At 35.8% G+C, this 27523-nt stretch overlaps 5 protein-coding genes and 2 non-coding genes across 11 annotated transcripts; all 7 read left to right on the forward strand.

The window, feature by feature from the left end:
- The first annotated feature begins 2246 nt into the window (after nucleotides 1-2246).
- On the forward strand, nucleotides 2247-7611 carry LOC109153694 (granule-bound starch synthase 2, chloroplastic/amyloplastic). The gene is made up of 9 exons (XM_019301568.1): nucleotides 2247-2943; nucleotides 3422-4097; nucleotides 4578-4642; nucleotides 4832-4909; nucleotides 5098-5208; nucleotides 5590-5634; nucleotides 6088-6261; nucleotides 6340-7324; nucleotides 7422-7611. The coding sequence occupies exons 1-8, from the start codon at nucleotides 2650-2652 to the stop codon at nucleotides 7294-7296; spliced, it is 2400 nt and encodes a 799-aa protein (XP_019157113.1). The 5' UTR covers nucleotides 2247-2649; the 3' UTR covers nucleotides 7297-7324; nucleotides 7422-7611.
- A 4553-nt stretch (nucleotides 7612-12164) lies between these two features.
- LOC109153619 (probable calcium-binding protein CML45) lies at nucleotides 12165-13224 on the forward strand. 2 transcript variants are annotated; one of them, XM_019301473.1, is made up of 2 exons: nucleotides 12165-13052; nucleotides 13103-13224. In XM_019301473.1, the coding sequence occupies exon 1, from the start codon at nucleotides 12448-12450 to the stop codon at nucleotides 13039-13041; it is 594 nt and encodes a 197-aa protein (XP_019157018.1). In that variant the 5' UTR covers nucleotides 12165-12447; the 3' UTR covers nucleotides 13042-13052; nucleotides 13103-13224. The 2 variants fall into 2 exon arrangements, with proteins under 2 accessions (XP_019157018.1, XP_019157019.1); XM_019301474.1 differs by having other exon boundaries at nucleotides 12165-13047; nucleotides 13102-13224.
- Nucleotides 13225-13660: 436 nt separating this feature from the next.
- On the forward strand, nucleotides 13661-13733 carry TRNAF-GAA. Its single transcript has one exon. It is a non-coding gene; the product is annotated as a tRNA-Phe (tRNA).
- An 85-nt stretch (nucleotides 13734-13818) lies between these two features.
- TRNAE-UUC lies at nucleotides 13819-13890 on the forward strand. The gene has a single exon. It is a non-coding gene; the product is annotated as a tRNA-Glu (tRNA).
- Nucleotides 13891-14955: 1065 nt separating this feature from the next.
- Nucleotides 14956-19656, forward strand: LOC109153709 (pentatricopeptide repeat-containing protein At5g15280). Of its 3 annotated transcripts, XM_019301595.1 has the most exons (3): nucleotides 14956-18790; nucleotides 19218-19229; nucleotides 19596-19656. In XM_019301595.1, the coding sequence occupies exon 1, from the start codon at nucleotides 15050-15052 to the stop codon at nucleotides 18782-18784; it is 3735 nt and encodes a 1244-aa protein (XP_019157140.1). In that variant the 5' UTR covers nucleotides 14956-15049; the 3' UTR covers nucleotides 18785-18790; nucleotides 19218-19229; nucleotides 19596-19656. The 3 variants fall into 3 exon arrangements, with proteins under 3 accessions (XP_019157140.1, XP_019157138.1, XP_019157139.1); XM_019301593.1 differs by lacking the exons at nucleotides 19218-19229; nucleotides 19596-19656 and adding an exon at nucleotides 19430-19514; XM_019301594.1 differs by lacking the exons at nucleotides 19218-19229; nucleotides 19596-19656 and adding an exon at nucleotides 19254-19334.
- On the forward strand, nucleotides 19503-20929 carry LOC109153710 (casparian strip membrane protein 3-like). The gene is made up of 3 exons (XM_019301596.1): nucleotides 19503-19995; nucleotides 20119-20242; nucleotides 20532-20929. The coding sequence occupies exons 1-3, from the start codon at nucleotides 19775-19777 to the stop codon at nucleotides 20745-20747; spliced, it is 561 nt and encodes a 186-aa protein (XP_019157141.1). The 5' UTR covers nucleotides 19503-19774; the 3' UTR covers nucleotides 20748-20929.
- A 3856-nt stretch (nucleotides 20930-24785) lies between these two features.
- On the forward strand, nucleotides 24786-26651 carry LOC109153611 (NAC domain-containing protein 92-like). Of its 2 annotated transcripts, XM_019301462.1 has the most exons (4): nucleotides 24786-25129; nucleotides 25297-25568; nucleotides 25643-25953; nucleotides 26011-26651. In XM_019301462.1, the coding sequence occupies exons 1-4, from the start codon at nucleotides 24979-24981 to the stop codon at nucleotides 26057-26059; spliced, it is 783 nt and encodes a 260-aa protein (XP_019157007.1). In that variant the 5' UTR covers nucleotides 24786-24978; the 3' UTR covers nucleotides 26060-26651. The 2 variants fall into 2 exon arrangements, with proteins under 2 accessions (XP_019157007.1, XP_019157006.1); XM_019301461.1 differs by having other exon boundaries at nucleotides 24788-25129; nucleotides 25643-26070.
- The last annotated feature ends 872 nt before the right edge of the window (nucleotides 26652-27523 follow it).

Raw genomic sequence — 27523 nt, forward strand, 5'->3', positions numbered from 1 at the left:
TTGTTATCTAAATCTATTTTTGGGATTTCAGCCCTTCAATATTATGTCAATACGATTTTTAAAATCTTTTTAACTTTTTTCCCATACAACTAATCTTAATACAATTTTCGCCCCATAATTTTTAATAAAAATGTAATCTGTTTTTGCCCTAAAATTAATCTATATTATAAATTTCCCACCCCTTATTTTTTAAGCCCCATAATTTTTAAAATTAAAAATGTAATCTGTTTTTGCCCTAAAATTAATCTATATTATAAATTTCCCACCCCTTATTTTTTAAATTAAAAATGTAATTTATAATATAATCTTTTCCTAAAATTGTTATTCATGTTGTAAAATAATCAGGAACATGGAGGAAAATAGAGAGACAAGGGAGATGAGAAGAAATTACATTTTTAAAGGAATACGGCTTGTTAAAATTTGATAACAAAACAAAAAATGTATTTGTAACGAATGGACTATAAATTTGAATTGATGGTTAATTAAAGGACCACGGCTTGTTAAATTTTGATTATTGAAGGTTCATGTGTGGTTAATTTGGATTACGGATGGTAACAATTTAAAAATCAAAGGACCACGGGTCGTCAATTAGGATTAAATGTGATAAAATCACTGTACTCGATCGGAGGATCCAAGATGGTATTAACTCCCCTTATAATTCTATGTGTGTGTGTGTTTGGGGGAGGGGGGGACAATTAAGAGATTTTAACCTGACTCAACAAATGATAAATACGTAACTGAATCAATTTGATACATCCTTAGTCACTGGAAAAAAGAATCATACTCCAATGTGTGATTTACTTTTCTTGATATCATGTAATTAGATTCTTATTGTACTCGGACTTTCTTGAGTAAAAATTGCCCAGAAATAATTTTCTCACTTTTTAAATTCTTAAAAAAGTTTCAACATTCATGACTAAATATTTTATATTCCGTAAGAGCAATCACATTTGTGATTTTTGAAGAATTTTTTTATAACAAAAAAAAACTTGGATGGAAATTTTTAAGGGGGGGGGGGGGGGGGGGGGTTTGATGGTTTTTATTACGATTGATGTAGTAAATACGACAATTACTATAAATACATATGATGTACTTGATCAGGCCGGGCTACAACCCTTATGTAGCCTGCTTGTTAGTTAAAGATATTAAGCTCAGTAGAAGGGCTAAAGGCGTGAGGCCAGTGGTTCCCGAGCTAAATAATGCTATCAAGAAATTGCCAAAAAAATCCCCTTTATGCAGATGGCGGGATTGGCGGCTTAGGTTGGTCCTTACACGTGCTTGACGATTCCTGTCGCCTTGAAGTCCATTATAATTGTATTTGATTGGCCCTTCAAGTACTGAAGGTTGGGCGCTCGGTCCCGAGCTAAAGTGATCGGGGAAGTTGGTGGACACTACTTTTGGTCTTGCTAGCCATATTGTACCGAATATCTGTTTTCGTCGAGAATACGCGTGGTCTATCTATGTGGGGGAAGGTCAGATCGAGCTCCTCCCCAATGCTGGGTTCGACACCAACCAAGTGTACTTTTTAAATGCCACCGTAACCCATCAGCCACTACCATTCAAGAAAATCAACCCATGTAAAATAAATTTGAGCGAATATCTACGGGACGTGCAACAACTCTTGTGAGGTCGGTTAGGCCTCACCGTACGGCGTGCCGCATCCGTCCGCAACTTAGGCACCATCATGCCGCATCCGTCCGTCCGCAACTTAGGCACCATCGTGCCGCATCCGTCTGGCCGATCCGGGCAGAAAACATTGTCATGTGAGGAGCGCTTGTGTCGTCTTAAATGAAGAGGCGTGCTTGGTAGGACATCGTTGATTTTCTTTTAGTGCCAATTCAAAATGCACGCAACGAACGTTGTCTTAGCGCCGGACGGTGGGGCCTGACCAACCTCACGACGTTGCGAGCAGCGAACTGCCCACGTCGCCGCGATCCGAACACTTCACCGGATCATTCAATCGGTAAGAGCGACGGGCGGTGTGTACAAAAGAGCAGGGATGTAGTCAACCCGAGCTGATGACTCGCAAACCTACGCTCTGTATACATTAGCATGGGATAACATTATAGATTTCGATCCTATTACGTTAGCATTCGGAATCGGAATAATGATTAACAAGAGCGTACCACTCTCTACGTATTCTCAAACTTTAAATAGGTAGGACAGCCGGGTTACAGTGCCCAATTGAAAATATCTTTTAATGATTAGTATACTTTTATGTACACAGCATCCAAGGCCTGAAGGCTGAATCTGTAGACTGTAGACTGTAGGTGTAGGCCAACGTCCACCTGCATCACCGATCACGAGACTATGAGTTTGCGCCACCTAATACTGCCACTGCTAGGGCTGTTGGGCGCTGAGGGTGACGGTTGCGGTGTTGCATCGATCAATGGACATCTACCTTCCACTTTGTACCGTGGCCTCGCCTCTCTCCATCAAATCTGAACCCTCCATGATTGATTTCTTCTTCCCTGGGTCCCTCTTCCACCTCCTCCGCGCCAAATCTTTTCTGCCGTCACTTCACTTCCCTCTTGTTGCTCTCTCACTCGCTTCTACTCCATCTTCGCTTCTTCTTCTCTGATCGGAGTCACTTCGTTGAGGCAACACATCGAACGCCTTGCGATCACCTTCTGATCTCTGTGAATTGTGATGGAGAGCTCAGTTATCCGGTCCACGCTTCCCCTGTTCACACCTCGTCCGAGAAAATCCCCCTATTATGGAGCTTCTCCTGATTCCTTAGTCGTGTTCCCCAGAATTTTGAATGAAGCTGTCGCGAGGGTGTCTCTTGGCCAGGGGCGCAGCAGGCATCAAATGGGGAGCATTATGCGAGTAAGAGCGGCGGATAAAGGCGATGCCGACAGTGAAGAATCGGAGAATGCTTTGGAGAGTACGATTGAAAAGAGCAAGAAGGTTTTAACCATACAGAAAGACCTACTTCAACAGGTCTGCTTTGTTCTTTCACCATTCTTTCAGGAAAAACCAAACTCTGTAGTTTTATATCCTACCATCCTCTTTGCGTTGTTTAATACCTTGATTGAATGATTGCAATGAAGTTGTTCGGGGATAATGTTTACCCATGAAATTACAAGATTAAGTGTCCTAAAGACGAAGAACTTTGGAGAATTTACATGTTTTAGCATGTGGGAAACGTGCCAATGTTGAGCTTAAGCTTCTAACAAAATCAGGATTATTATTGCTATGGAAAAGAAATTTGGCTGCATGGGTCATTTTTCTATTTTATCATGGTTGAAACTCTTTTGTTTTAGGATGTTTTTATGGGCTTAACTGAATACAAATGAGTTTTATTTTTAAAGACTTGAATTATATCAGAACACTAGTTCATTCTATATGTCATTCTGGTAATCTCAATGCATTCTCATATAACTTTTTCTTATGTGTTGTATTATCACCTTGATTGCAGATTGCTGAAAGAAAGAAATTAGTGGCTTCAATAAAAAGTAGCCTGCTTGACCCAGATAGTAGTGTTAAAGGTGGGGAGGGCAGTTTTGCAAGTGCGGATATTGCTCCAACCCATGAAGACACTGATGCCGACTATAATGGAGTATTATCTTCAAGTGCTCAAGAAACTCTTGACTTGGAAGAATATCCACAATTAGCTGCAAGCAAACATTTTGTTGAAACTTCTCAAACAGGTAAAAAGGACATGCCTCGTAACGGGGCAACCTTGGACAAAGATTCAGACAAAAGAACTACAAAAAGAAATCCAAAGACTGTGGGATCTACTGAAAGGCCAAGTCAAGTGACTTCTTCAGCAGTAAATTCTCAGGAGCCGGCAAAAGCTACCTCTGAAACTGTGAAGTCCAGTCAAGTGATGCCACTGGACGTGGATTCACAAAAGAATGTGACATCCTTTTCTAGGGAGGTTATTTTGTCTGATGTTCCTTCCTCCTCTTCAATGGCATCTGCATCTACTTTAGAGGATGAGAAAAGAGATCTTAGAGAGTCAAGTTCAAAGGAGATAGATGTTGGGACTGAAGATCCTGTAAATGGAGACTTGAAGCCACCTCCATTGGCGGGAACCAATGTCATGAATGTTATATTAGTTTGTGCAGAGTGTGCTCCATGGTCAAAAACAGGTATGCAATATGCTATATACACTGTTGAGTGTTGAGGTTAACATTAGGATGCTTGAACTAATTCTTTATTCTGATGGCTTAAGTTTCAGAATTAGTTGCATTGTCATAATTCCTCCTGGAATGTCTTGTATACTTATCATATTGTTTCATTGCTCTAACTGATATATAAGAGTCAGAATAGTTCCATCAAAACAACCTCCCTCCCCCCAATGACCAAAAAGTAAATATGGCATTGGTTGTTACCTCAATATATTGAATGGGATCTGTACTTGACATCCTGTTCCAAATTGTTTCCTACACTCCAGAAATAGACTGAAGAATAACACCATTTTAATGAAACAGTTTGAAAGCTTGATATTTAAATGGGAAGAACAAAAGCTTGAATTTATATCATGGTGTATGTCCATATAGTAGAAACAATTACATGCACCTGTATAATTGCAATGTAACTATGCAAGGACTCACTAATGATTATCTTAGGTGGGCTTGGTGATGTTGCTGGAGCACTACCCAAGGCTTTGGCTCGGCGTGGACACAGAGTTATGGTAATGTTATTGAGCTTCCTGTGCTAATATCATTGTAGGTGAACTGTTCTAGAGAAAGATCATAGATGAGTATTATCAATGTCATTGAAATTTAAATGTGCTCCATTAGCTCTATTACTCAGCTGCCCCTGTATTTTAGCAAGAGTTCCTACCCTGTAATACTTGTTTATTTTCCATTGGAACGTATAGGTTGTGGTTCCTCTTTATGGAAACTATGCTGAACCTCAACATACTGGAGTTCGAAGAATGTATAAGATTGATGGTCAGGTAATAGTAGTTATTCAAAATGCATTTATTATTCATTGGGCCTGAAATTCCTGTTTGTTTGCAAATATGTACTAATAATCTTTGGTTTCAACCTCTGTATCCTTGCAAATATGTACTAATAATCTTTGGTTTTAACCTATGTATCCTTGCAAAATTGTACTAATAATCTTTGGTTTTAAACTTTGCAGGATATGGAGGTGAATTACTTCCATGCCTACATTGATGGTGTGGATTTTGTCTTCGTTGATAGTCCTATATTACAGCATAGAGAAAACAACATATATGGAGGAAATCGTGTGGTATGAACCCCCTCCACTTCAAGAGGGGAAAATAATTCATCTCTCAACATCCTGAATACTTATAATAATAATAATTTTGAGAAACCCCTAAATCATATCTTCTTTATGATGTTTTATATGATCTTTTATATGCAATTGCAGAATGCATCACAGTTTCCTTAGAATGTGATATTATAGCTTACAGCTAATGCTAGTTTTAAAAATACCAATGTGCTTTAGCTGATCATTACTCAGTTTATCAATTCATTTGTGTAACATAAGGTATTGCTTGAGTATATGCTCTGGATGGCACACCATTCTTTTGTCTTTTGTCATCTTTTATTCATCAGTACCTTGTAGTTTGATATTGCTGCTAATTTTTCTTTCTGCTTCCTATTGCAGGACATTTTGAAGCGCATGGTCTTATTTTGCAAAGCAGCTATTGAGGTATGTTAGATTTGGTAGGCACTGTACTTTGGCTACTGCTTCCTGTCAAAAGGACACTGTAATAGAAATCTTCTACTCAGTAGACACCTGACCAATATCTAACATTTTAGGATATGCAAAAGATTAAATTTGGGAACATGAAACTTCTAGGTGAAGAGTGAGTAAAATATTCACTAGAATTTCCAATTAACATTTTACAGCTTGATACAAATAGAGAATGGGAATGGAAAACTGTAACAAAAACTAAAAAGTGAATATAAATTAAATGAAAAATGCACTTATATGGTTTTGTCATCTCCTCATTCGGCCATCTCAAGAATCAAGATGCCAGCGGACTATCTTGCCACCTTGGGCATTGGGAAGTAATCTTGCAGATTGTATTTCTTGAATTGGTTTTTCTATTTTGGATTTTGTTAATGCAGCGCTTAGTGAACTGTTGAATTGGCAAATTAGGTTCCGTGGTATGTTCCGTGCGGTGGTATTTGCTATGGAGATGGAAACTTAGTGTTCATTGCAAATGATTGGCATACTGCATTACTGCCAGTCTATCTGAAAGCATATTACCGTGACAATGGAGTAATGAAATTCACTCGATCCATGCTTGTCATTCATAACATAGCACACCAGGTTTATTCCATCTTAAGGTTTCTACAACAATCATCTTGTCTCTTTCTTGTCTAGTATTGATCCATGCTCTTACTTTAGGGTCGCGGGCCTATGGATGATTTTTCCATTGTGGACCTACCAGCTCAATATGCAGACCTTTTTAAGATGTATGATCCAGTAGGAGGTGATCATTTCAACATATTTGCAGCAGGTCTAAAGACAGCTGACCGTGTAGTTACAGTGAGTCATGGATATGCCTGGGAGCTTAGAACTTCTGAAGGTGGATGGGGTTTGCATGGGATCATTAATGAGAATGAGTGGAAACTGCAGGGGATTGTCAATGGGATTGATACTGAAGAGTGGAATCCCCAATTGGATGTTTACTTGAAGTCTGATGGCTATGCTAACTATTCCCTGGACACCTTGCAGACTGGTAAACCTCAGTGCAAGGCAGCATTGCAAAAGGAAATGAATTTGCCTGTTCGCGATGATGTCCCATTAATTGGTTTCATTGGGAGGCTTGACCACCAAAAAGGTGTTGATTTGATAGCCGAGGCAATCCCTTGGATGATGGGTCAAGATGTGCAGGTGGTTATGCTGGGCACGGGCAGGCATGACCTTGAACAGATGCTCAGGCAGATTGAAGGTCAATACAGTGACAAAGTCAGAGGATGGGTTGGTTTCTCAGTAAAGACTGCACACCGGATAACTGCCGGTGCAGACATTCTGCTGATGCCATCAAGATTTGAGCCTTGTGGACTGAACCAGCTGTATGCTATGAGCTACGGGACAGTCCCAGTTGTCCATGCTGTGGGTGGACTTAGAGATACGGTGCAGCCTTTTGATCCTTTCAATGAATCAGGGCATGGATGGACATTCAGTAGGGCTGAGGCAAATCAGCTGATTGATGCACTAGGGAATTGCTTATTAACATACCGGCAGTACAAGCAGAGTTGGGAGGGGCTCCAGAGGCGTGGAATGATGCAAGACTTAAGCTGGGATCACGCTGCCGAGAAGTACGAGGAAGTTCTTGTTGCTGCAAAGTATCAGTGGTGAGGTTTACTACAATCACTGCTGACAACAGGTATGATTGTAGACTTGTAGTGTTGTTCTGCACTTGTTGGTTTGAGCTGAATCAATCTTATTTCTGTATAATTGTTTCATCACTTTTGTTTCTCCAGGATCAGAAATCATGCATTCCGAACTAGCCCATCGCCATTCACTACTATCTATTTTCAGATCTTGCCAAGAGAAAAGGATGAAACAGATTGCCAACTTATTGTATAGGCAGTAGGCTCCCTCAAATGTTTGAAGTGAGATCAAATTTTATGGTTGGTTTTAGTTTATTTAATAACCTTAGCTTAATCTATAGTCCGTCCTATACCCAGCCTGCCTGGGTTCTTCTTTCCCTTACCCTTTAAGAGTTAAAGAGTAAATCTTTTTGCACACTGCTATAGTATTAGTAGTCGCCACTAGCCAGTAGGGAGTATTTTAATTGCAGTGCTAAATAAATAAAAACAGCAGGCCCACAAGCATTTGTCAAATGCTAATATGCTATGTTACTCCTCACCTGACGGCTTGAATTGCTTTAGACAAATCATTACAACGCCGTATTCGTTGAACAAACTGTTACTTTGTTGAATTAAGATCAACCTCAATAGGCATGCTTTTGGGGGGTGGGGGGTGGCAAGTAAAATAGAGGAGAGAGAGAAAATGAAAGAAAAAGGAAAACAAGTCTGACAAAAAAATAAAAAACGAAGAAGAAGAAGACCCTTTTTTGGTGTGGTAGTGCGCGAAACGTACAATTTATGCGTCATTTGTCTAATTATTGGAGCTCACAAAAAATTTTGATTTGCAAGATTTTTATTATTTTTTAAAATCATGTTTATATGTGTTAGAAATCTTATTTTAGTTTTTTTCTTTTAGAAAAAACCTCTTAAAATCGACTGATACCGATGCCCTAAACAAACAAAATTTTCAAATTCCCTATGGCTTATTTGTCGCTAAATATGACTACAGTTCTAGTTTTGAACTACTAGTCCACATAGGGATAGCAATGAATCAAGAATGGGTTAGGAAGAACTACATTCACTATTCGACCGATAAGAACTACATTCACTATTCGACCAATTTTATACTTTCTCCGCCCACCATCCTCCATCTCTGACTCACATTGCGGTGGACTTTTTCAAAAACTTATCCCAACTCACCGGGTGCAGGTGCCCACTACGCATACCCACAACTTATTACCATATTATTTTTAAAAAATAAATTATTAGTTTAGCAATAAAAATAGTAAAATGTTAGTAAAAATTATTTTTAAAAATACTTTTATAATTAACTGCATACTAGTACTTATTTTACTATTATACACACACACATATACATGGTGGGTCGGGTGGGGTTTTAAGTGAATTTTGTACATAGAACTCGAAAGACACAGCTTTTTGTTTGATCATCACAAATGGCGTCAATGTTAATTTTGTGACCCTGGGTGGTTGTCGACAAGCCCACATATATCAGTTGGTAAACAAAATAAAATATAAACAATTAAAGGGAAAAATAAATGGATACAATATTTTTACATAGAAACCATAAAACCACGAGTCTTTTTCAACGGTGTCAAGTCAAAATACATTCTCTTTATAATGAATTTTGTATATGTATATTTTTTGTTTAGAGAGCTCTCGGATTAAAGAAAGGTGTATATTTGGATCTCTTTTTCGCTTCCCTTTATTGTCTTTGATTATGGTCTTTTATAGTGGAAAAGATGGTCTATGGTAATTTTGTATTTTTTTTGAAAGCGACCACTCCAGGGCCAGCCACCCAGGTCCTAGTATTACATCCATCATATAATATGCAAATTGATGTCATCTTAATAAATCTAAAATTGTGTTATAATGAACCTACAATATTATAATAATGAACAATGATCAATGATATATTTTTAATGAACCTGCAATATTATAATACTGAGCAATGGTCCATAATATAATTTTTCGTGGGGTGGCAATTGTTATATTGTGGACCAGGATTCATCATATGATGTTTAAACTATATCTATAGTTAACATATTATGTACATTTAGTTAATAAATTATATACATATTACAATTAATTAACATACTATGTACCTACAATTTATTTACAGATATATAATTTGTTAACTGAAGATACATAATATGTTAATTGCATGTACATAATCTGAATGTCGTTTGAATAAGGGTTTACAATGTAAGGTGGACCTTGATCCATAATATAATTTGTCACAGGGGTAGGGGTTCAATCCTTATACCATGGACTAGGGTTCACAGTGCATTGTGGATCTTGGTGTATGTATATGTGTCTTATGTTGTGAATTTTTGTGTCTTATTTTATGAAATTATGTACTTTAAATAACATAAATTCTGTACCTAAAACAAATTAGTAATTATGTCTTATGTTATGAAATTTTGTATATTACCAATATAATATGAATTCTGTACATTATCGTTTTGATCTAAGATACATAATACTATGTGGAGTCTGATACATGATATAAATTTCCGTAGGGGTTGGGGGATTGTAATTGTTGAAGCTAATGGAAATTTGGCCCTAAAGAAAACGGTACTCCGAAAAATATAAAAGACCATAGGCATGATTGACTCGTGTAAAGTGGGCTAAAGTATGACTGTGAAAAATTACGAATCGGCAGAAAATAAGATAATCACTCTGCGACAGACCAACAGTCAAGTAAAACAAAGAAAATGTTATATATGAATTTAATTTTTATATTGAACATGTTATCAAATGATATGATTTGTTATGAGTGTTGTATACAATTTTTTTTTTAACATTATTTGTATATTTTGTTTATAGGTAAGTGTATTGATTGGGTGAAATGATTAGGAAAAAAAGTATTATTTTGTTTTTCTAGGTTAATCATAATATGTAAATATACCATGTCAACAAAAGGTAAAAAATATACTCCCTAATATATGTGTATTTGTAAATTGGAAAAATGCTAATACAAGATAATAAGATAAAGAGTCACACTTGTGTGATACCGCCTCACGCAGAGACGGAGCCAAAAGGGGACAGCTGCCCCCCTCATCCCACTCTCACCCCATATATAACTTTTGTATGTATATATGTATATATAGTACATGTTTTAGTATTAGTATAAAAAAAACTACTAAAAATCAACAAAAAATGAGTTAGATTAGTTGCTAGGGCACATATTTAGTTATAATAAAGGTTAAAGGTTTGAATCATTTGGCTTCCAACAATCATGTTTTTAATAGCTTTTTTTAATATTTAACACACACACACACACATATAATATATATATATATATATATATATATATATATATATATATATATATATATATATATATACTTTTATATTAATAATGAGATGTGTAATTTATAATATGTTTTTTATTCAAATTATTTTATCAAATTAATTATGTTTCATATTTTGTTATGAATAAAGTTTCGATGTGTTTTATTTTTCGCTCATATCTAACAATATTTACAACTATATTTCTTAATTAATTAATTTTTTTAAAAAATTATCTCTTTTGTTTTAATATTTCGCCTTTACTGAAAATTTTTTTTTATGAATCTATCTCAACTTCTTCGCCCCCCTCAACATAATTTATGGCTCCGTCCCTGACCTCACGAATCTTTATTCCTAATACGGTCTCACACAAGTTTTGCCAAAGACAAAATAACATCACATAGTTTTAACAAAAAATAGTTCATATAAAATAATACTTTCTCTTTTCCACTTTACATGTCCTGTTTATTGTTCACTAGTCAAACCAATTTTTTTTTTGTTTATTTGTTTTAGTTTTTTTTAAAAATATTTTTAAATTTAATTTTTTTTTTATGTTTAATTGTACTTTTAATTTAATTTATAAATATATAAATTTTATATACTAATACTAAACTTAAAAAGTAATATCAGTTAAACATTGTTAATTAAATTAGACACATAAAATTTGACGGGGTCAGGGAATAGTAAAATATACCTATATAGTGGTTCATTATTATTTTCTTCAATTAATTTTTTTTTTCTCATAGAAAATAAAAAGACGTGTTGTTGGCTTGCAGAATTTACTGCAGCTTTCTTTTTGCGTAAGACTTTTGGGGAATATTTAAACAAACTTCTCCTGACGACTGACTGACTTTACTTCTCGTCTTCTCCAAGCCAATTCGTTGAAGAAAAGTATACAGTACAATAAAGACAACATTTTCCTATCAATTTCCCAACACAAATTTAAAATATTCCCTTCCTATACAGTTTTTTTCCTCCTCAATTAATGATGAGGATGTTGGTTTTGGTTCACATTATTTCAACTACAAATACGACTATTTCAATATATTATGCGTGTTGATTTTTTATTATGATTCATATTCACATTCTCTTTTGAGGAAAAGTACTGTAAATTTACTTAATTGGGAAGAAAACAATAGGCTAAAAAATTCAAATGTATTTGGTATGAAATTACGGGTAAAACATAAAATCAAGGGAAAATAATATTTTTAGCCTTAAATCATTTTACTTTTTTGGAATGCGATCCTTTTAATGATACGTTTGGTTCCTCAAATAGTATAGTTGCAGTTCGCGATATATCATGCAGTAACTTTAGAAATGAGATCATGTAAACTTAGGATTAATCAAGTAAAAGTGAAAATTTTAGAATCACCCAAGTTTTTTTTTTTTTTTTTTTTTTTTTTTTTTTTTTTTTTTGTTTCTAAATACTGATTAAACATAAGCGTAGGGTGTGGGGAAACATGATTTGAAGATGGCATGAAAGTTGTGTTCCATAAGGTACGGCCGGCTAAGAAAGTTCCATGAAACTTCTTTATTGTCTCAACCCAGTCAATGGAATATGAATATGCGATAGATCATAGATGCATAGGATACCCAAAAATGGCCACCATTCCCTCCATTTGTGCCGGAAAAGAGATCTGATCTGATCTGGGGTTTGTGAGAAGCTTCCTTTGCTTCTTCCCCCACCGCCTACGTCTCTCTTCTCAATTATATATATATATAAATTCCCCCCTCAGCTCCCATCAGAACATATATACACACATCAACAACCAAAAACTCAATTTCTCCTCAGCTCTCCTTTATTTGCTTCCAATAATTTCCATCTCTTTATTATATATACGAGATCGAATTGGATTGAAAAAGTGAGAACGAAGCTAATATAGCCATGGCTTCCATCAGCTCAGAGAACCGTATCCCCATCAAGAAGCTGCCCATCGCTGCTACTCCAGTTCTCTTTGGGGTCATTTTGCTCTACATAATCATGGAATGGGGGAGAAAGGTTTTCAATGTATTAACATCTCAGTTTTCCAATTACACTAACACTAGCCATCACCAAAAAGCTATAGATTATTCGGGGTTGTATCAAAAGCTAAAGCTGCCCAGTTTCAGAGAGGAGACTGAAATTAGCATTGGCAGGGATGAGGTGGAGACGGTTCTTGCAAAACTGGGTCTGGAGATTTCTTCCCACCCTGAACCGGGTAGAGAGAAGAGGTTGAGCTCCAAGGACTTTTCCGGGCTATTTGGTGGCGGTGAGGAAGAAGAGGGTAGTGGTTTTGAAGTGGATGAGGTGAAAGGTGCTTTCGATGTTTTCGACGAAAACAATGATGGGTTTATTGAGGAGAAAGAATTGCAGAGAGTCCTGTGCGCGCTGGGATTGAAGGAAGGCTTTGAGTTGGAGAATTGCAGGAATATGATGAGGATGTTCGACCAAGACGGAGATGGGAAGATTGATTTCCATGAATTTTGTGCTCTTTTTTAGATATATCTCTATATTGCTCACCAGTAACTAAAAACACTTTTTTTGACGTGCTGCTATTGCTTATTGTACGTTGCATGGTTCTATTCTTATTTTAGAGATCGATATGATGATCCCCAATTCAATTATATATGTATATATCAACATTTTTTAATTCACTTCCCATCCTTGTAAACTTCTTTTTCATCTTCCTTCCCCTCTTAAGATTGATTTTCAAATTGCCAACCTAAATTGTACTAGCTAACACCTAAAACAACTTTTAAGTTATTGGAAATATGATACACCATTAATTGGGAATATGATATACCATATATATACAATAAGAAAAAGTTTAAAAAAAAAAAAAAAACAAAAGAAAAAAAAAGCTGTATAATAGAATCCCTACAAAAGTGTATCTTTTCTCTATAAAAGCCTTGAAAACCACACCCATCACATCCAATCAACTTTATACTACTCTCCAGCACCTTTTTGAAATTCAAAATTTCATCAAACCCCTTTTCCCCCACTTTTCTTTGTGATGAGGTTAGGCGCTAATCACTACTTGAAGCAATGAGGGGAACATCATTAATTATGGTTACACAAAGCTTATTATTTTATTTAAAATGAAAGAAAATGTCCAGTTGCGGGGATAGCTCAGTTGGGAGAGCGTCAGACTGAAGATCTGAAGGTCACGTGTTCGATCCACGTTCACCTCAAATTAATCTCTCATACTTTTCTATGTAAAACACATACTTACTCTTTACATTCCAATAGATTTTAACAGATAAAATATTCAAGTTCTCCGTTGTCGTCCAGCGGTTAGGATATCTGGCTTTCACCCAGGGGACCCGGGTTCGATTCCCGGCAACGGAAAAATTTTTTTGTTCTATTTTATCGTTCAAATGTGATCCAGCCCGTCATCCCCTGAATGGCCCAAAAAGTAGTTTTATGTGATGGGTTTCTACGGCAATCGATATATCGTGGACCCTGATTATATATGACGTTGTTTTGAATTTTAATTTTAACGGAGATTGTTTTTCAATTTGTGTTATAGAGTTTTTTTTTTATTTTATTTTATTTTATTTTATTTTATTTTAACTGTAAAGCATGTTTTTGGCATCGTGTTACGAAATTCTATACTTTAAACGTAAAGATTTTGTACCTGAAATTGATTAATAGTTGTATAACACAAAACATATTGTGTCTTATATTATGAAGTTATGTGCTTATAAGAGGTAAATTATTTACATAAATCAGATTTGAAAATAAATAAAATAAAAAACATGTGTATGTATATCATGTTATGTGTTTCTGTACATCATGTTATGCGTTTCTATACATCATGTTACGCAATTCTGTACATTAAGTATAATGATTTTGTACATGAAATTGATTAGTAGTTGTATAATACAAAACACATTGTATGTCTTATTTTACGATTTTTTTATAATAAAAAAGCTCGTTTATTTAATCATAAGTTGAAGCGATTACAAATATGATCGATGAAACGATATACCATTCCTTACAGTGAGATATAGAAACAACTTTCCTAGCAATGCGACAAAGAACTTGATTCGCAAACTGTTTCACAAATTTGAAGTTAAATTCGTTAGATTAACGCTTCTTTAATATAATTGAAGGCAACCTTCTCCACGACCGGAAACTGTTCGCCAGTCAGTCAGTTATCGGTCTTTTTTTGTTGAAATTTGCATTAGAATGTCGCCGAAAGGTTGTCAAAACTCTGTGATATGTAATAACAGGTCATTAACTAGTTTTCAAACTTCATTACACCAAAATACAATATTGACGAGTTTAATTACAATTTTATAATATTTTAAGTACCTAATTGATTTTTAGGTAAAGTTGAAGAAAAAACTAGAAAGCAAGACGATGGGCCTCTAGTAAGCCCAAGAATGGCAACCATGGGCATCTGAAGTTGTTGATGGACGGCTGAGATAGAGAGGAAGGAACAACGAAGTGTTAACTACTCCTCCATTGTTGTTTCTTCCATTCCATCGCAGTTCGCAGTGGAATGCTTCATCTTCTTTTCAATTTCCATTCAAGCAGGCTGCACATCAAGCAGGTTCATTTCCTTCTCCTCCATTTTACTCCTTTCTCCTCCATCCCTCTCCAAGCTTCTCACCAATCGCCTACAAAACCCACCACAAATAATGCATCTTTGGATAACTTTCGTGGCATTGCAAAACATGTGATATCCAAGTGCTCACATCTATGCAACAACACCAAAGCTCAGACCTCGCCCAACTCTTCTCTCAAACATTACTTCCTCACGCTTTCTTGCATCTCCCCCGAAACTGTTCGCAAATTCTGGAGAGTTCGTCTGTTAAAACCTCAAGATGTGCTTGAAATTCTGCTTGGGTTCCAATGCTGCGGCGATAATTTTGCGCTTGAGGCTAAAAAGGTTGAATCTTTGTGGGGGATTTTTAAGCGGGCCAGTGAGCAGACTAAGGGTTTTGAACATCTTCCTCAATCTTATAAGATCATGGCGTCAATGCTTGTCCGGGTTCGGTTGTTTGAGGAGGTTGAATCCTTGCAATCGATGGCGGGTACTCGAGGAATTTTGTTGGATGATCATGAAATGTTCAGTGACTTGATACAAGGGTATGTGGATGAGCTTCAATTGAAGAAGGCTATTTCAAATTATGATAGAATGAGGATTCTTGGCCTAGTTCCATCGTTATCATGCTATCAAGTCCTGCTCGAGTTCTTGGTTCAATTAAATGAGACACAATTGGGGTCTCAAATTTTTGCTGATGCTATAGAGCTTGGTCTGGGAAGGGCAGTAGCAGAAGGGTGCATTTATGGGAGTGTTGTTCGGCTTTTGTGTGCAGAAGGTAAAGTTCAGGATGCTAGAAATCTTGTTAAGAAGGTTCTAACTCTTGGAATTAAGCCCAATGGTTTAGTTCTCAATTCCATGGTTACTGGATACTGTGAGAAAAAGGATTATGATGATATACTGAGTTTCTTTGTTGAAGTAAGATGTCTCCCTGATGTTTATGTTGCCAATAAAATCATACATTCTTTGTGTACTGATTTTGGTTCGGAATGTGCTAATTCGTTCAGGCTGAAGCTAGAAGAACTAGGTTTTTGTTCCAATGAAATAACCTTTGGGATTTTGATTGGTTGGAGTTGCATTGAGGGAAAACTGAAGGATGCATTCGTTTATTTTTCTGAGATTCTGTCGAGAAGTCTCGAGCCCCAGATATATTCATATGACTCGCTTTTGAGTGGCCTTTTCAAGCAGGATATGTGGAAGCACTCTCAAGAAATTCTCAATGAAATGAAAGATAAGGCAGAAGTGCTCCATCTATCAACTTTTAAGGTTCTTTTAGCAGGTTATTGTAAAGCTAGACAGTTTGCTGAAGTGAAAGCCGTAGTTGTCCAGATGGCAGACTGTGGCTTCATCCAACTAACACCCCTAGAGGATCCGCTTACCAAAGCATTCACACTGCTGGGACTTGGTCCCTCTGCTGTGAAGATACAAAGAGATAGTGAATTGGGATATTCCAAGGCAGAATTTTTTGATGACCTTGGGAATGGACTTTATCTGGATACAGATCTGGAAAAGTATGAGACTGCTATGAACAAAGTTCTTGATGATGCCATGCTTCCCGATTTTAAGTCCCAAATATTGAATAGCATTGGGAGCAAAGGCATCAAAGAAACTATGCTAATGGTTGACAATATGGCTAGGTGGGGTCAAGAGCTGTCTTTGCCTTTGTTCTCAACATTAGTGAAAGGGCTTTGTGAATCCCATACTAGTTTGAAGACGGTTATCCGTCTGATGGAGGAAAATCCTGAGTTTAAGTATCAGCTTGATCAAGAAACTTTAAATAAGCTTGCTCGGGCTTATGGTAAAAAAGGTTTCATGCACAGAGCAAGAATAGTTGTGAATGGGATGCTACAGAAGCATCTAAGCGTTGAGAATCAAACCCATACTGTCTTGCTACTTGGTTTATGCAAGAAAGGCGATAGAATAGCTCTAGCTAACTACTGGCATCTTGCACAAAGATATAACTGGGTTCCTGGCTTGAAGGATGGAAAGGCTCTTCTCAGATGCCTATGCCAACAAGGATTGCTTGGCAAGGCTCTAGGGCTATTTGAGGCCATGCTAGTGCACTACCCTCATAAAGACTTCGTTGCCTTTAATGAGTTTCTTGAGCAGCTTTGTGATTTGGGGTATACAAACTCTGCTCTTGTTTTAGTTGAGACACTCATAAACCATGGTTACATCCCTGACCATGGGGCTTATTGCCTTCTTATCAATGGCTTTTGTAAAGAAAAGAAATTTGCCAAAGCTTTTCTGCTATCTGAAACTATGCTTGCTAAGAATTTCCTCCTGCCCATGGATGTATGTATTAAGTTAATTCCTCAGCTATGCAGGACTGGTAACATTGAGAAAGCTGTTGTTTTGAAAGATATTTGTGCAAAGGAGCAACCTTCAGGTTCGTTTTATGTAAACTGTGCTCTAATGCATGGTTTTTGCCAATCTGGGATGGTTGGTGAAGCATCAAAACTCTGCCAAGAGATGCAGGGGCAGGGTCTCGTCCTTGACAAGGAAGTCTATAATCTTCTAGTTCAAGGATACTTTCAAGCTAAAGACTTCAAGAAAATTGGAGAGTTGCTTGGTGTCATGATCCGTAAGAACTTGAATCTTACAGTTGCAAGTTACCGAAATTTCTTGCACTTAATGTGTGCAGAAGGCAAGCTCCATCTTGCATTGAACTTGAAAGAGCTTATGCTTAAGGAAAGAAACCTTCCACACACTTTGATATATAATATACTGATTTTTCGCCTCTTCTCAGTGAATAAAACTTCAATTGTGAATACACTTGTACATGAAATGAAATCTGAAGGACTGCTGCTTGAAGAAGTCACTTACAATTTCCTCATTCAGGGATTCTCTCGGTGTAAAGATGTGTCATCTTCCTTGCAGTATTTGAAAGCTATGATGCAAAAAGATCTTAGGCCAAATAATCGTAGTCTTAGAGAGGTAATAAAGTGCCTTTGCTGCAATGGGGAGCTTGAAAAAGCTTTGAACTTGTGTGAGGAAATGGAATCGAGAGGTTGGACTCTTGGTTCAGTCATTCAGAATGTCATACTCGAAGGCCTTCTTTCTCGTGGCAACCTCAGAGAAGCAGTGCAGTTTTTAGACCGTATAGCTATAAAAGGCCTGATTCCAGGGAACATCAACTATGATGTTCTTATTAAATGGTTTTGCCAGCACGGAAATGTAGACAAAGCAGTAGATCTTCTGAACATAATGTTGAAGAAAGGGAATGCCCCAGAGTCTACCAGTTTTGATTACGTTATCCAGAGTTTTTGTTCATGTAACATGTTGGATCTAGCTCTCGACTTCCATACTGAGATGTTATGCAGGAACCAAAGAACAAACATCAACACATGGAACACTCTTGTCCATAGCTTATGTAAAGGAGGCCGAGTTGCAGAGGCAGAAAAGTTACTTGATTTGATGGTTCGGATAGGTGAAATTCCAAGCAGGGAAATGTATTACACTGTGATTAATGAGTACCGCTCTGAGAACAACTTTAGCAAGGCATCTCAGGTTTTACATACGATGCAGAAAAGTGGGCATGAGCCTGATTTCGACACTCACTGGTCTCTAATCAGCAATTTGAAAGATTCCAATGACAAACACGGGGTTGAAAAGAAAAGTGGATTTTTATCAAGATTTCTTTCTGAAGTTGGATTTTCTCGGAAGAATCCAAATGCCAAGAAGGGGTAACAAAGTGTATGTTTCTCTGCACTTAGGCTCAGTTTTGTTACTTTTTTCATCCTCAATGTGTGGTAATGTATTGTTTACTAGAAAGTAGAAACTAGAGTAATTTACTCACCAAAAAAAAAAAAAAGAAACTAGAGTAATTTAATATGGCAATGAAAGTTAAATATAAAAAAAAATTATCATTAACTGATGTTATAATTTAACAAGCTTTGTTTTTCATAGAGACAGGTCAAGGGTTCACTGCTAACATTAAAATGTTATGCGTCCTACCTAATCTCTTTTGTCAAAATTTAGAGTCATGAACATTTAAATAAACAAATCCATAATGCTATAAAACCTAGGAAACAAAGATTTATGGACAGTAGTTCAAGGACATGTTTGAGATGTTAGGCACAAAAGCACTAGTAAAATAATACTTGTCCCTTAAAAAATGCAGGTAAAGTCTCACTTTTTTTTTTTTGGGTGTACCCAGGGTTTCCACCGTCGGACACAGTGAGTAATCCCCTCTCTGGGGCACCTCTTTTGGGTGGGACAGCTGGTTTGGAGATTTAAGGTTGCTCCATACCCAAAGCCAAGGATGGAACCCTTGACCTTTGGTTAAGGATGGATGAAGTAAAGTCTCACTATCATTCTTGTTTTACTTTGCAGGTCAATCACAAAACCTGGCTATCTGAAGATAAATGATATGGCACCACATGTTCTAGTCTGATCAATGACAAGAAAAGAAAATGGCAAGACAAGAAAAAAAAATTATCTGATAAAAAACCACTCAAAATTAGATTTGCTTTACCACCTGTATTTTTGTTTGACCACATATTGATTAATGCATTTGGCTTTGAGAATATGGTGTTTTCCACACCAACCATCTCAAATTGCAATGTGCATTCTTGATTGTACTACTTGACATCATGTATAAATTCGCATGCTTAGCCAAGATAATTCAGTCTCAAACCAAACCGATAATCATATCCTTGGTCCTTGGAGCTAGGAAAGATGAAACCAGAAACTCTTGAAGCTGGTGAGGCCTCCAATGAATCTCCCCCGAAGACTGATGTGAATAAAGGGGTGTCGAAACTTGATTTTATTATGAGAATTGTGGCCATGTTTGGTACCTTAGGGAGTGTCATTGCCATGTCAACCACTAACCAAACACTCCCCTTTTCCACGCAATTCTTTAGGTTTGGGACCAAGCTCAATGGTCTTCCTACCTTCACGTAAGACTTCATCGTACTCTGTTGTTAATATTTAGCTATCTTGAACTATACCATATGGTTGTAACCTTGTTAAGTATTTCTGTTTATGAAATTTAATGATGCCATTTATATTTTGCAAAACAGGTTCTTCGTTGTAGCAAATGTGATTGTATTTTGCTACCTGGTTCTATCCCTTGCCTTATCAATCTTCCACATAGTGAAAAGTGCTGCAGGGGTCACCAGGGTAATTTTGATCTCCCTTGACACGGTAAATTCCCTCAAATTATGAGTTTTACCTAATGTGTTGCTAAACAAATAGGGGGTGTTTGGTAAATAGCTGTTAGCTGATAGCTGATTACATACAAAATGACTTTCTCAAAAAGTTGATCGAAAAAATTGCTTTGAGTAGTTATTTGAATTTTAGCGTCTTGGAGCAATAAGCTGTTACAAAAAGCTAATTAATCAAGCATTTGTATTGGTTGTATAACTAAGTCAAACAGCTAATAGTGATCAAATAAGCCAAAATTGGCTGATAAGCTAACTTTGCTGTTGTGCAGGCAATGCTGGCATTATTGACATCCGGAGCTTCAGCTGCTGCGGGCATTGTACACCTAGCACACAACGGCAATGCCCAGGCAACCTCGGTCACCATTTGCCAACAACACGGCTCTTTCTGCGAGCGTGTCTCAGGTTCTTTGGTCGGATCCTATATAGGATGCCTCGTGCTTTTACTGTTGATTGTGTTGTCCGCTTTAGCCCTTTCTAGAAACTGATCTGCACTGAATAATCCGTTTGGACAACAAACGAGATGTCCACGTTGTATTTGGCGAACTTTGTTTGCATCGAGTTGTGTTTTCTTGTTCGGGTTATTTTCTAAATTTGTTGTTGATTCACATATGAAGGAACACTATCAATTTGAACCCTTCATGTTTTGGTAGCTGTGTGATTTTTTGTAGTGGCCACAGGAAAGTTGGCCCCATGATTAAGATAAGATATAGAGATAAGCCTAGTCTTAGGTTGTGTCTATCCTTTTATCTGGTAAAAAGGACCATATTGAAGTATAAGATATTTTCCCAGGTTAGGAATAATGAGTTGTACAATAATGAACTGTATTAATTATTTTGTAATGGTGGATTGGTCATATTCTAGAACTACAAGCTATCAGAATAAATCAACTATGAATTAATATATTATGTTTGACAGAACTCACAGAAGATACATAAATTATAAAATAAATAAGTGGAATTCATTTTGGTTGTTATACATACAATTAACCAACCATAATCTACTACTGCTTTCGCATCGCTCTCAACGCCATTGGTTGGTTTGAACCAACCAAACACCTTCATGATTTGTGTCTTCCTCACCACTATATATATATAGGAACAAGTCATTAAGAGAAAATTAAAGATTAATTTCAGTCTTATATTTTCTAGAAAAAATCAAAGGGATCATATCATAATTAAGAAAAATACAATGATATTTTTGTAATTATTATCAATTTTATCAAAATTTGAATACTAAAATCTGTATTTTCTATAAAAAAAATTATATTTGTACATTTAGTTGTTACAAAATGCATATATTTTTTGAGAAAGAGAAGGGCAAAGCCTCAAAAAATAAAATAACTACATTAATGTAAATTACGTGAATAAAGATTTGTGAAACAGTCTCATTTGTGTGACTTTCTCACCAATATGATGACTAATTTTTCTTTTGAGTTAAAACAACGTGGTGTGAGTGTTTTTATTGGTTGATAAATTAAGCATATAATTGTAATATACGTAAGATTATTTAAGCTAAGGGGTCGTTTGGTTCACGGAATGTCAGATTACCTTAGGGAATGTTAGATTGCTGGGAATGTTAGATTCCTGGGAATGTTAATTCCTGTGTTTGGTTAAAATTGGGGTATGTAATATAATCATGTTTGGTTCAGGGTTATCTTTTATTGACACACTATAATATCCTTAATATATTTTCATATATTTTAATAAATTTAAAAATTAAAATAAATAAATAAGATAACAGTATCATATATAATTACATGATTTTAAAATATTGAACTTGAGAAACAAAATTATTTTATATGCTAACCTAACATAATAAAAATAAAAAATATATAATTACAAATATATATATATATATATATATATATATATATATATATATATATATATATATATATATATATATATATATGTGTGTGTGTGTGTGTAATAAACTAACATAACCAATGTTATCTTACATAACCTTAGAAATTGAAGGGAATCACATTCCCTTCAAAATCCTATGTGGAGGGAATGTGACATTCCTGGAGAATGTTAGATTCCCTGAGATAATATGAACCAAACATAGGAATGTGAGCTTTGAAATGTCACATTCCCTTGGTTATGTTATATAACCTGAACCAAACGCCCCCTTATTTATTAGAATTGAAGTATAATTTGTGGTAAATAATGTAATCTGGAATTTTGTGCGAACGCCACCGCACCACGTGCTTGTTCCCGGAGTGGCCACATGTCGGTACAGATGAAACATGGCCCACTCTGCGATAGTTTTAGCCAAAAAAAAAAATTTCTTTTAGCAAAAATTATTAGGTTTCGATTTTAATGTAAACCATCCACGTGCAGGGTTCGGTAACTTTGTTCGTCGGCAGAGACGGGGATGGGCCGGATGGCGGCATCTGGAATCCACGTGGATTCTGAGCGATCGTTATGCAATGAAACCGTGTGCACCATGTATGGTGCATACGATTGTGAACGACGTCATTTCACTTTGGTGGAGTAACGACGCCATTAGTGACACAGTTTAACTCCACCAATCAGTTGTTTGTTGTTTGTTTTTTTTTTTTTTTTTTTTTTTTTTTTTGTTTTTTTTTAACTGTACAAATATGAATATATAGTTCATTCATTCTGGATACACAGTACTTGTAACCGGTGTGAATATATAGTTCATTAATTCTGGATATATAGTTCATTAATTCTGGATATATAGTTCATTAAATCTGAATTTATAGTTTATTAATTCTGAATACATAGACGCAATGAACTGTGTGGATATATAGTTCATTAATTCTGGATATATAATTCAAATTATGCACAGCATAAAATCGTTAACGACAATTAACAATGATTTTTTTTTTAATTGAACAACGTCATTTTTAATCAAAACGACATCGTTTTATAACCGTGTGCACTATGCATGGTGCACACGGTTGCACGACATAATTTGTGGATTCTGAGTAACACTCTCATCATGTGTTTTGATTTTATTAAGGTATTCACAATTATATTTTTTCTCTTCTTTTCAGCTTAACTCATCTGCTCTATATCACCTTATAATTTCTTTCCTATTTTCTCCCTTTTTTTTTGGGCACTATTCATTCAAACCCCTACAAATCTACAATCATGTATTATTTTATTCACTTTTTATAATTAATAATTTTGATTCTAAATAATGAAATAAAAAATGAAAAAACAAATTTTAAATACTATATATATACAAAAGTTAATAAATTAAAAATTTTAAAAATAAATTTTAATATAGAAATTTATTCCTTCCCCATCTAAGCTCAAAAACCTATCCATGAATTCTGATTATTCCTTAAACCCAATTAATTCACTGACTCTACTTCCAGACACAATTGATCTTGGCCTCAAGCATCATTCCTATGCTTTGACTATCTACTCAAGTGTGCATTTTGAGTGAAGTCCTATTTATGACTTTAGCTGACAAATGATCACATGATCGAAGGTAAATTAATCTAGGTTGTTCATACTTAACCAATCAAACCAAGATGCAATGGTCAATAGGCAAATCCTTTTTCTTGCAAGAAAAAAAAAAAAAACCATTTTTAATTCCTTGATTGTGATATAGTGTAAATTTATTACCTTAGTTATTTGCGATGTAAAGTTAGGGTTAAATGAGCCACTTTATTAAGAATCAATGACCTAAATATATACTACAAATAATTAAAGGATTAAATATACATTATTATTATTGCACAAAAACTAAAAATGTTATTTTATATTAAAAAGAAATAGATTTTATCCGAAGAGAGTTTCTAACATACACCTACTAATTCATTCACAAAGTTTGAATTGAAATCTTTTTCATGAAGAAATGAATAATCAAATTCATTTCACTTATACCCACGGGTTGTAGGTTTTCCGATGAAAAAAAGATGGGTATTTTTTATAATAATAATAATATTATTATTATTATTATTATTTAGTTATGTAGTAGCTTTAGCTTGGGAATTGCATTGAAGTAGATAACTTTGGGTAAACAAATGGCAACTGCTAACAGGTAGAATGTTTTATATTTTAGACTTTACCCAATACGCAACTTGTGGCTTCACAAATTAAAATAAATAATGAGAATGTGATTCAGCTGTTTTTGGGTCAACTTCGACATGAAAGGGACGATTATTGCACAAATTTTTATTTCAAGTTTCATTTATTAATTTAATCTTAAAATATTGTTTTGATTAAAATAAATCCATCCTCATAATTTATCCTTATTCAATTATTATTAAGCATAATTTGCAAATGAGTTAATTTCACCAGAGATCTCTTGTCTTTAGTGACAATTCTAAATTTAGTTCTAGATTATTGTTTTTGTCTTTAACATCTCATATTATTGTTTTTTGGACATTTTCCTTTCATGACTTTTCCTATTTTTAATAAGGGCATTTTTATCTTTTCATAATTTTTTTTTGATTTAATTAGTTTTTTAATGTTTGATGTTTGTGTTAAGCCATAAGAGATGAGAAAGAGCCCACCTTCCCTTCTCTATCAACAATTTTGTCCCATATAATCCCCTTCCCCTTCCTTACCCCATAGCTGTCTTGTCATTATTATATTGCTGCTTAGCTTAGCTTCCTTTCTAGTCTTATTACTCGCTGCCTGCCTGCCTGCCTCTGTCCTATGCTCTTAATTGATTCAATTCCAATCCCAATTCCCAATTCCCAACAAACAAACATTCTCAAAATCAACTAACGATATGGATTTGCCTCCGGGTTTCCGATTCCACCCCACCGACGAAGAGCTCATCACTTACTACTTGACCCCAAAGGTTCTTGATACCCGCTTTTCTGCCGCGCCGGCCATTGCTGAGGTGGATTTCAACAGCGTTGAACCATGGGATTTGCCTTGTAAGTCTAGTTTTTACTTGCTAGTCTCTTTTTTATGGGGTGACACGGAGATTCGAACTCATGACCTTTGGTATAGCTCTGATAAAACACTCAACTAAAAGCTTAAGCTGATAGTTATGTTTATGTTATATTATATGCTCAACATATATATGTTGTTGAGGATGAAGGGAAGGCGAAAATGGGTGAAAAAGAATGGTATTTCTTCTGCGTGAGAGATAGGAAGTATCCGACGGGGATGAGGACCAACAGAGCCACTGGTGCAGGGTACTGGAAAGCCACTGGAAAGGATAAGGAGATTTTCAAGGCCAAAACCCTTGTTGGGATGAAGAAGACTCTGGTTTTCTACAAAGGGAGAGCACCCAGAGGTGAGAAGACTGGCTGGGTAATGCATGAATACTACAGATTAGAGGCCATGCACAATCTTCCTAAATCTGCTAAGGTAAAATGTGTCTGATCTCATCTGATCTGTTTGTTTATGGATGAATTGAATTTTTTGATTTTGATTTGGTGCAGAACGAATGGGTGATCTGTAGAGTGTTTAAGAAGAGCTCCGGGGGAAACAGAATTCCTATTTCGGGTCTGATCAGAGGTGAAAATGGCGGCAAGATGCCTCCATTAATGGAGATATCAGAAAGTTCTTCACATGTGCCCTGCTTCTCCAACTCGGTGGAGGATCAAAAGCCCCGAAACAGCGAATCCTCCGGAACCCTTTCCAATCATCGTCCGCTCATCATGCCGGCCGAACTGGACGTGGATTCCGGGATGATGATGATGCAAGATCATTCAATTCTGAAGCTTTTGTTGGGGAACAATCAAGACAGTGAAGTGGGAGGGTTGAGGCCTTGTGATGATGATGATGACCAACATTTCCTAATCACTTCAGCGCCCGGGGCGGTGGACCTGGACTGTCTCTGGAATTATCATTATTGAGTTTCAGATAACAACCATTACGTACAGAATAGTGCAATTTGGGGATGGCGAGGGAAACTGCAATTACTATCCAGATGGTGTTTATTGTGTAAATTTTGTCTTGTAACCTTAACCCGTAAAAGAATATAAGTAGTACTGTCAAAATGGGTCGGCCCATCCTATTATGCCCATCCCATTGCGGGCCTAATTTCTGGTAGACTTTTGATGGTCTAAAGTAAACCAGTCTAGATTGCACATAATTGATTCGGTTCAAACCAACAGGAGCGAGATCCGACCTCTCATAATCTTGTAATTATAAATTTGTATTCTTTGTAATTTTGGCTTGGATTACTCCAATGTGATTTAGGGACATGGGAAGATCAAGTGCTAGTGTAGTCTAGTACTAGTGTGATAATTCTTGGTTTTAATTTGTATACTTTTTTTTTTTCTCACACACTGATATGAAACTAAGCTAATTGGTTTTGTAAATACCAATCAACTGTAGTCGAAGTTGTCTTTGTCAGTCAAATATGTGGGTGGGTGTGCACGTATTGTAAGATATCTATCTTTTTCAACTTTCAGTTGAGTTTGATTAGTTTTCAAATCTTTGTTTGTTCAGTGCTACTATGCTTTCATTGTTTCAACTCTGAACTCTGATGCATTGTCATATGAGTTTACAATTTCTACGTAGAGATTTTGCTATTTTTGGTGGTTATTATGTATAGATAACTTCTACATAAAGTTAACTTTGAACTTTGTAATTGTCAAAATAAGAACATTTCTATAGAGATTTTAACTCAATTTTTACACAAATGGGAAACTTGATTTTTTTTTTTTAGGTTCTTTCTCCTCCAAGACCCAAGTTTTAAGTGGGTCCTGCAGGAGAGAGATGACTAAAGTCTATTGCCTTTGTGCGTGTATGACACACATTTAGAGCCCGGGCGCGTACAGTCTAGGCGCGTTTAACTGCATTTTCTTTAAAAGAAATTACTTTTCAACTTTTGTTTTTGGTTTTTGGTTTTTTTTTTTTTTTTTTTTTTTTTTTTTTTTTCGTCCCTCCCATATTCTTTCTCCTAGTTGGCACCTCAAAATCTAAAAAAAAAAAACTGTTGCTATTGAGGTTGCTCAGCTCTGACCGTTCTATTAATTTGGCTGGAGTTATTTCATGTTATCTTCCCCTTTAAAAAATGAAGATGTTGATGGATCAAGTAATTTTAAAAAGTTAAAAATACGAAATAGTGAGAATAACAAAATTTCACAATGTATTTTATATAAGAACTAAAGATATGGTAGCCAGCTACAGTTATAGGAAATCATGGGATAGTGTATTTTAGTTCAATGAAATGTATGTTTTGCAAGTCAAATTCAAAGTTATGAAATTGTTAGTTTGTTAGGCCACCAACCGAGTTATATTGGAAGATGATCTAAGTGGTGACCGGTGAGTGTGGAGTTTGGAGATTTTTTTTTTATTTTTCTTTAAAATTT

Source organism: Ipomoea nil, unplaced genomic scaffold (genome assembly GCF_001879475.1).
Source record: "Ipomoea nil cultivar Tokyo-kokei standard unplaced genomic scaffold, Asagao_1.1 scaffold2516, whole genome shotgun sequence".
Lineage (NCBI taxonomy): Eukaryota > Viridiplantae > Streptophyta > Magnoliopsida > Solanales > Convolvulaceae > Ipomoea > Ipomoea nil.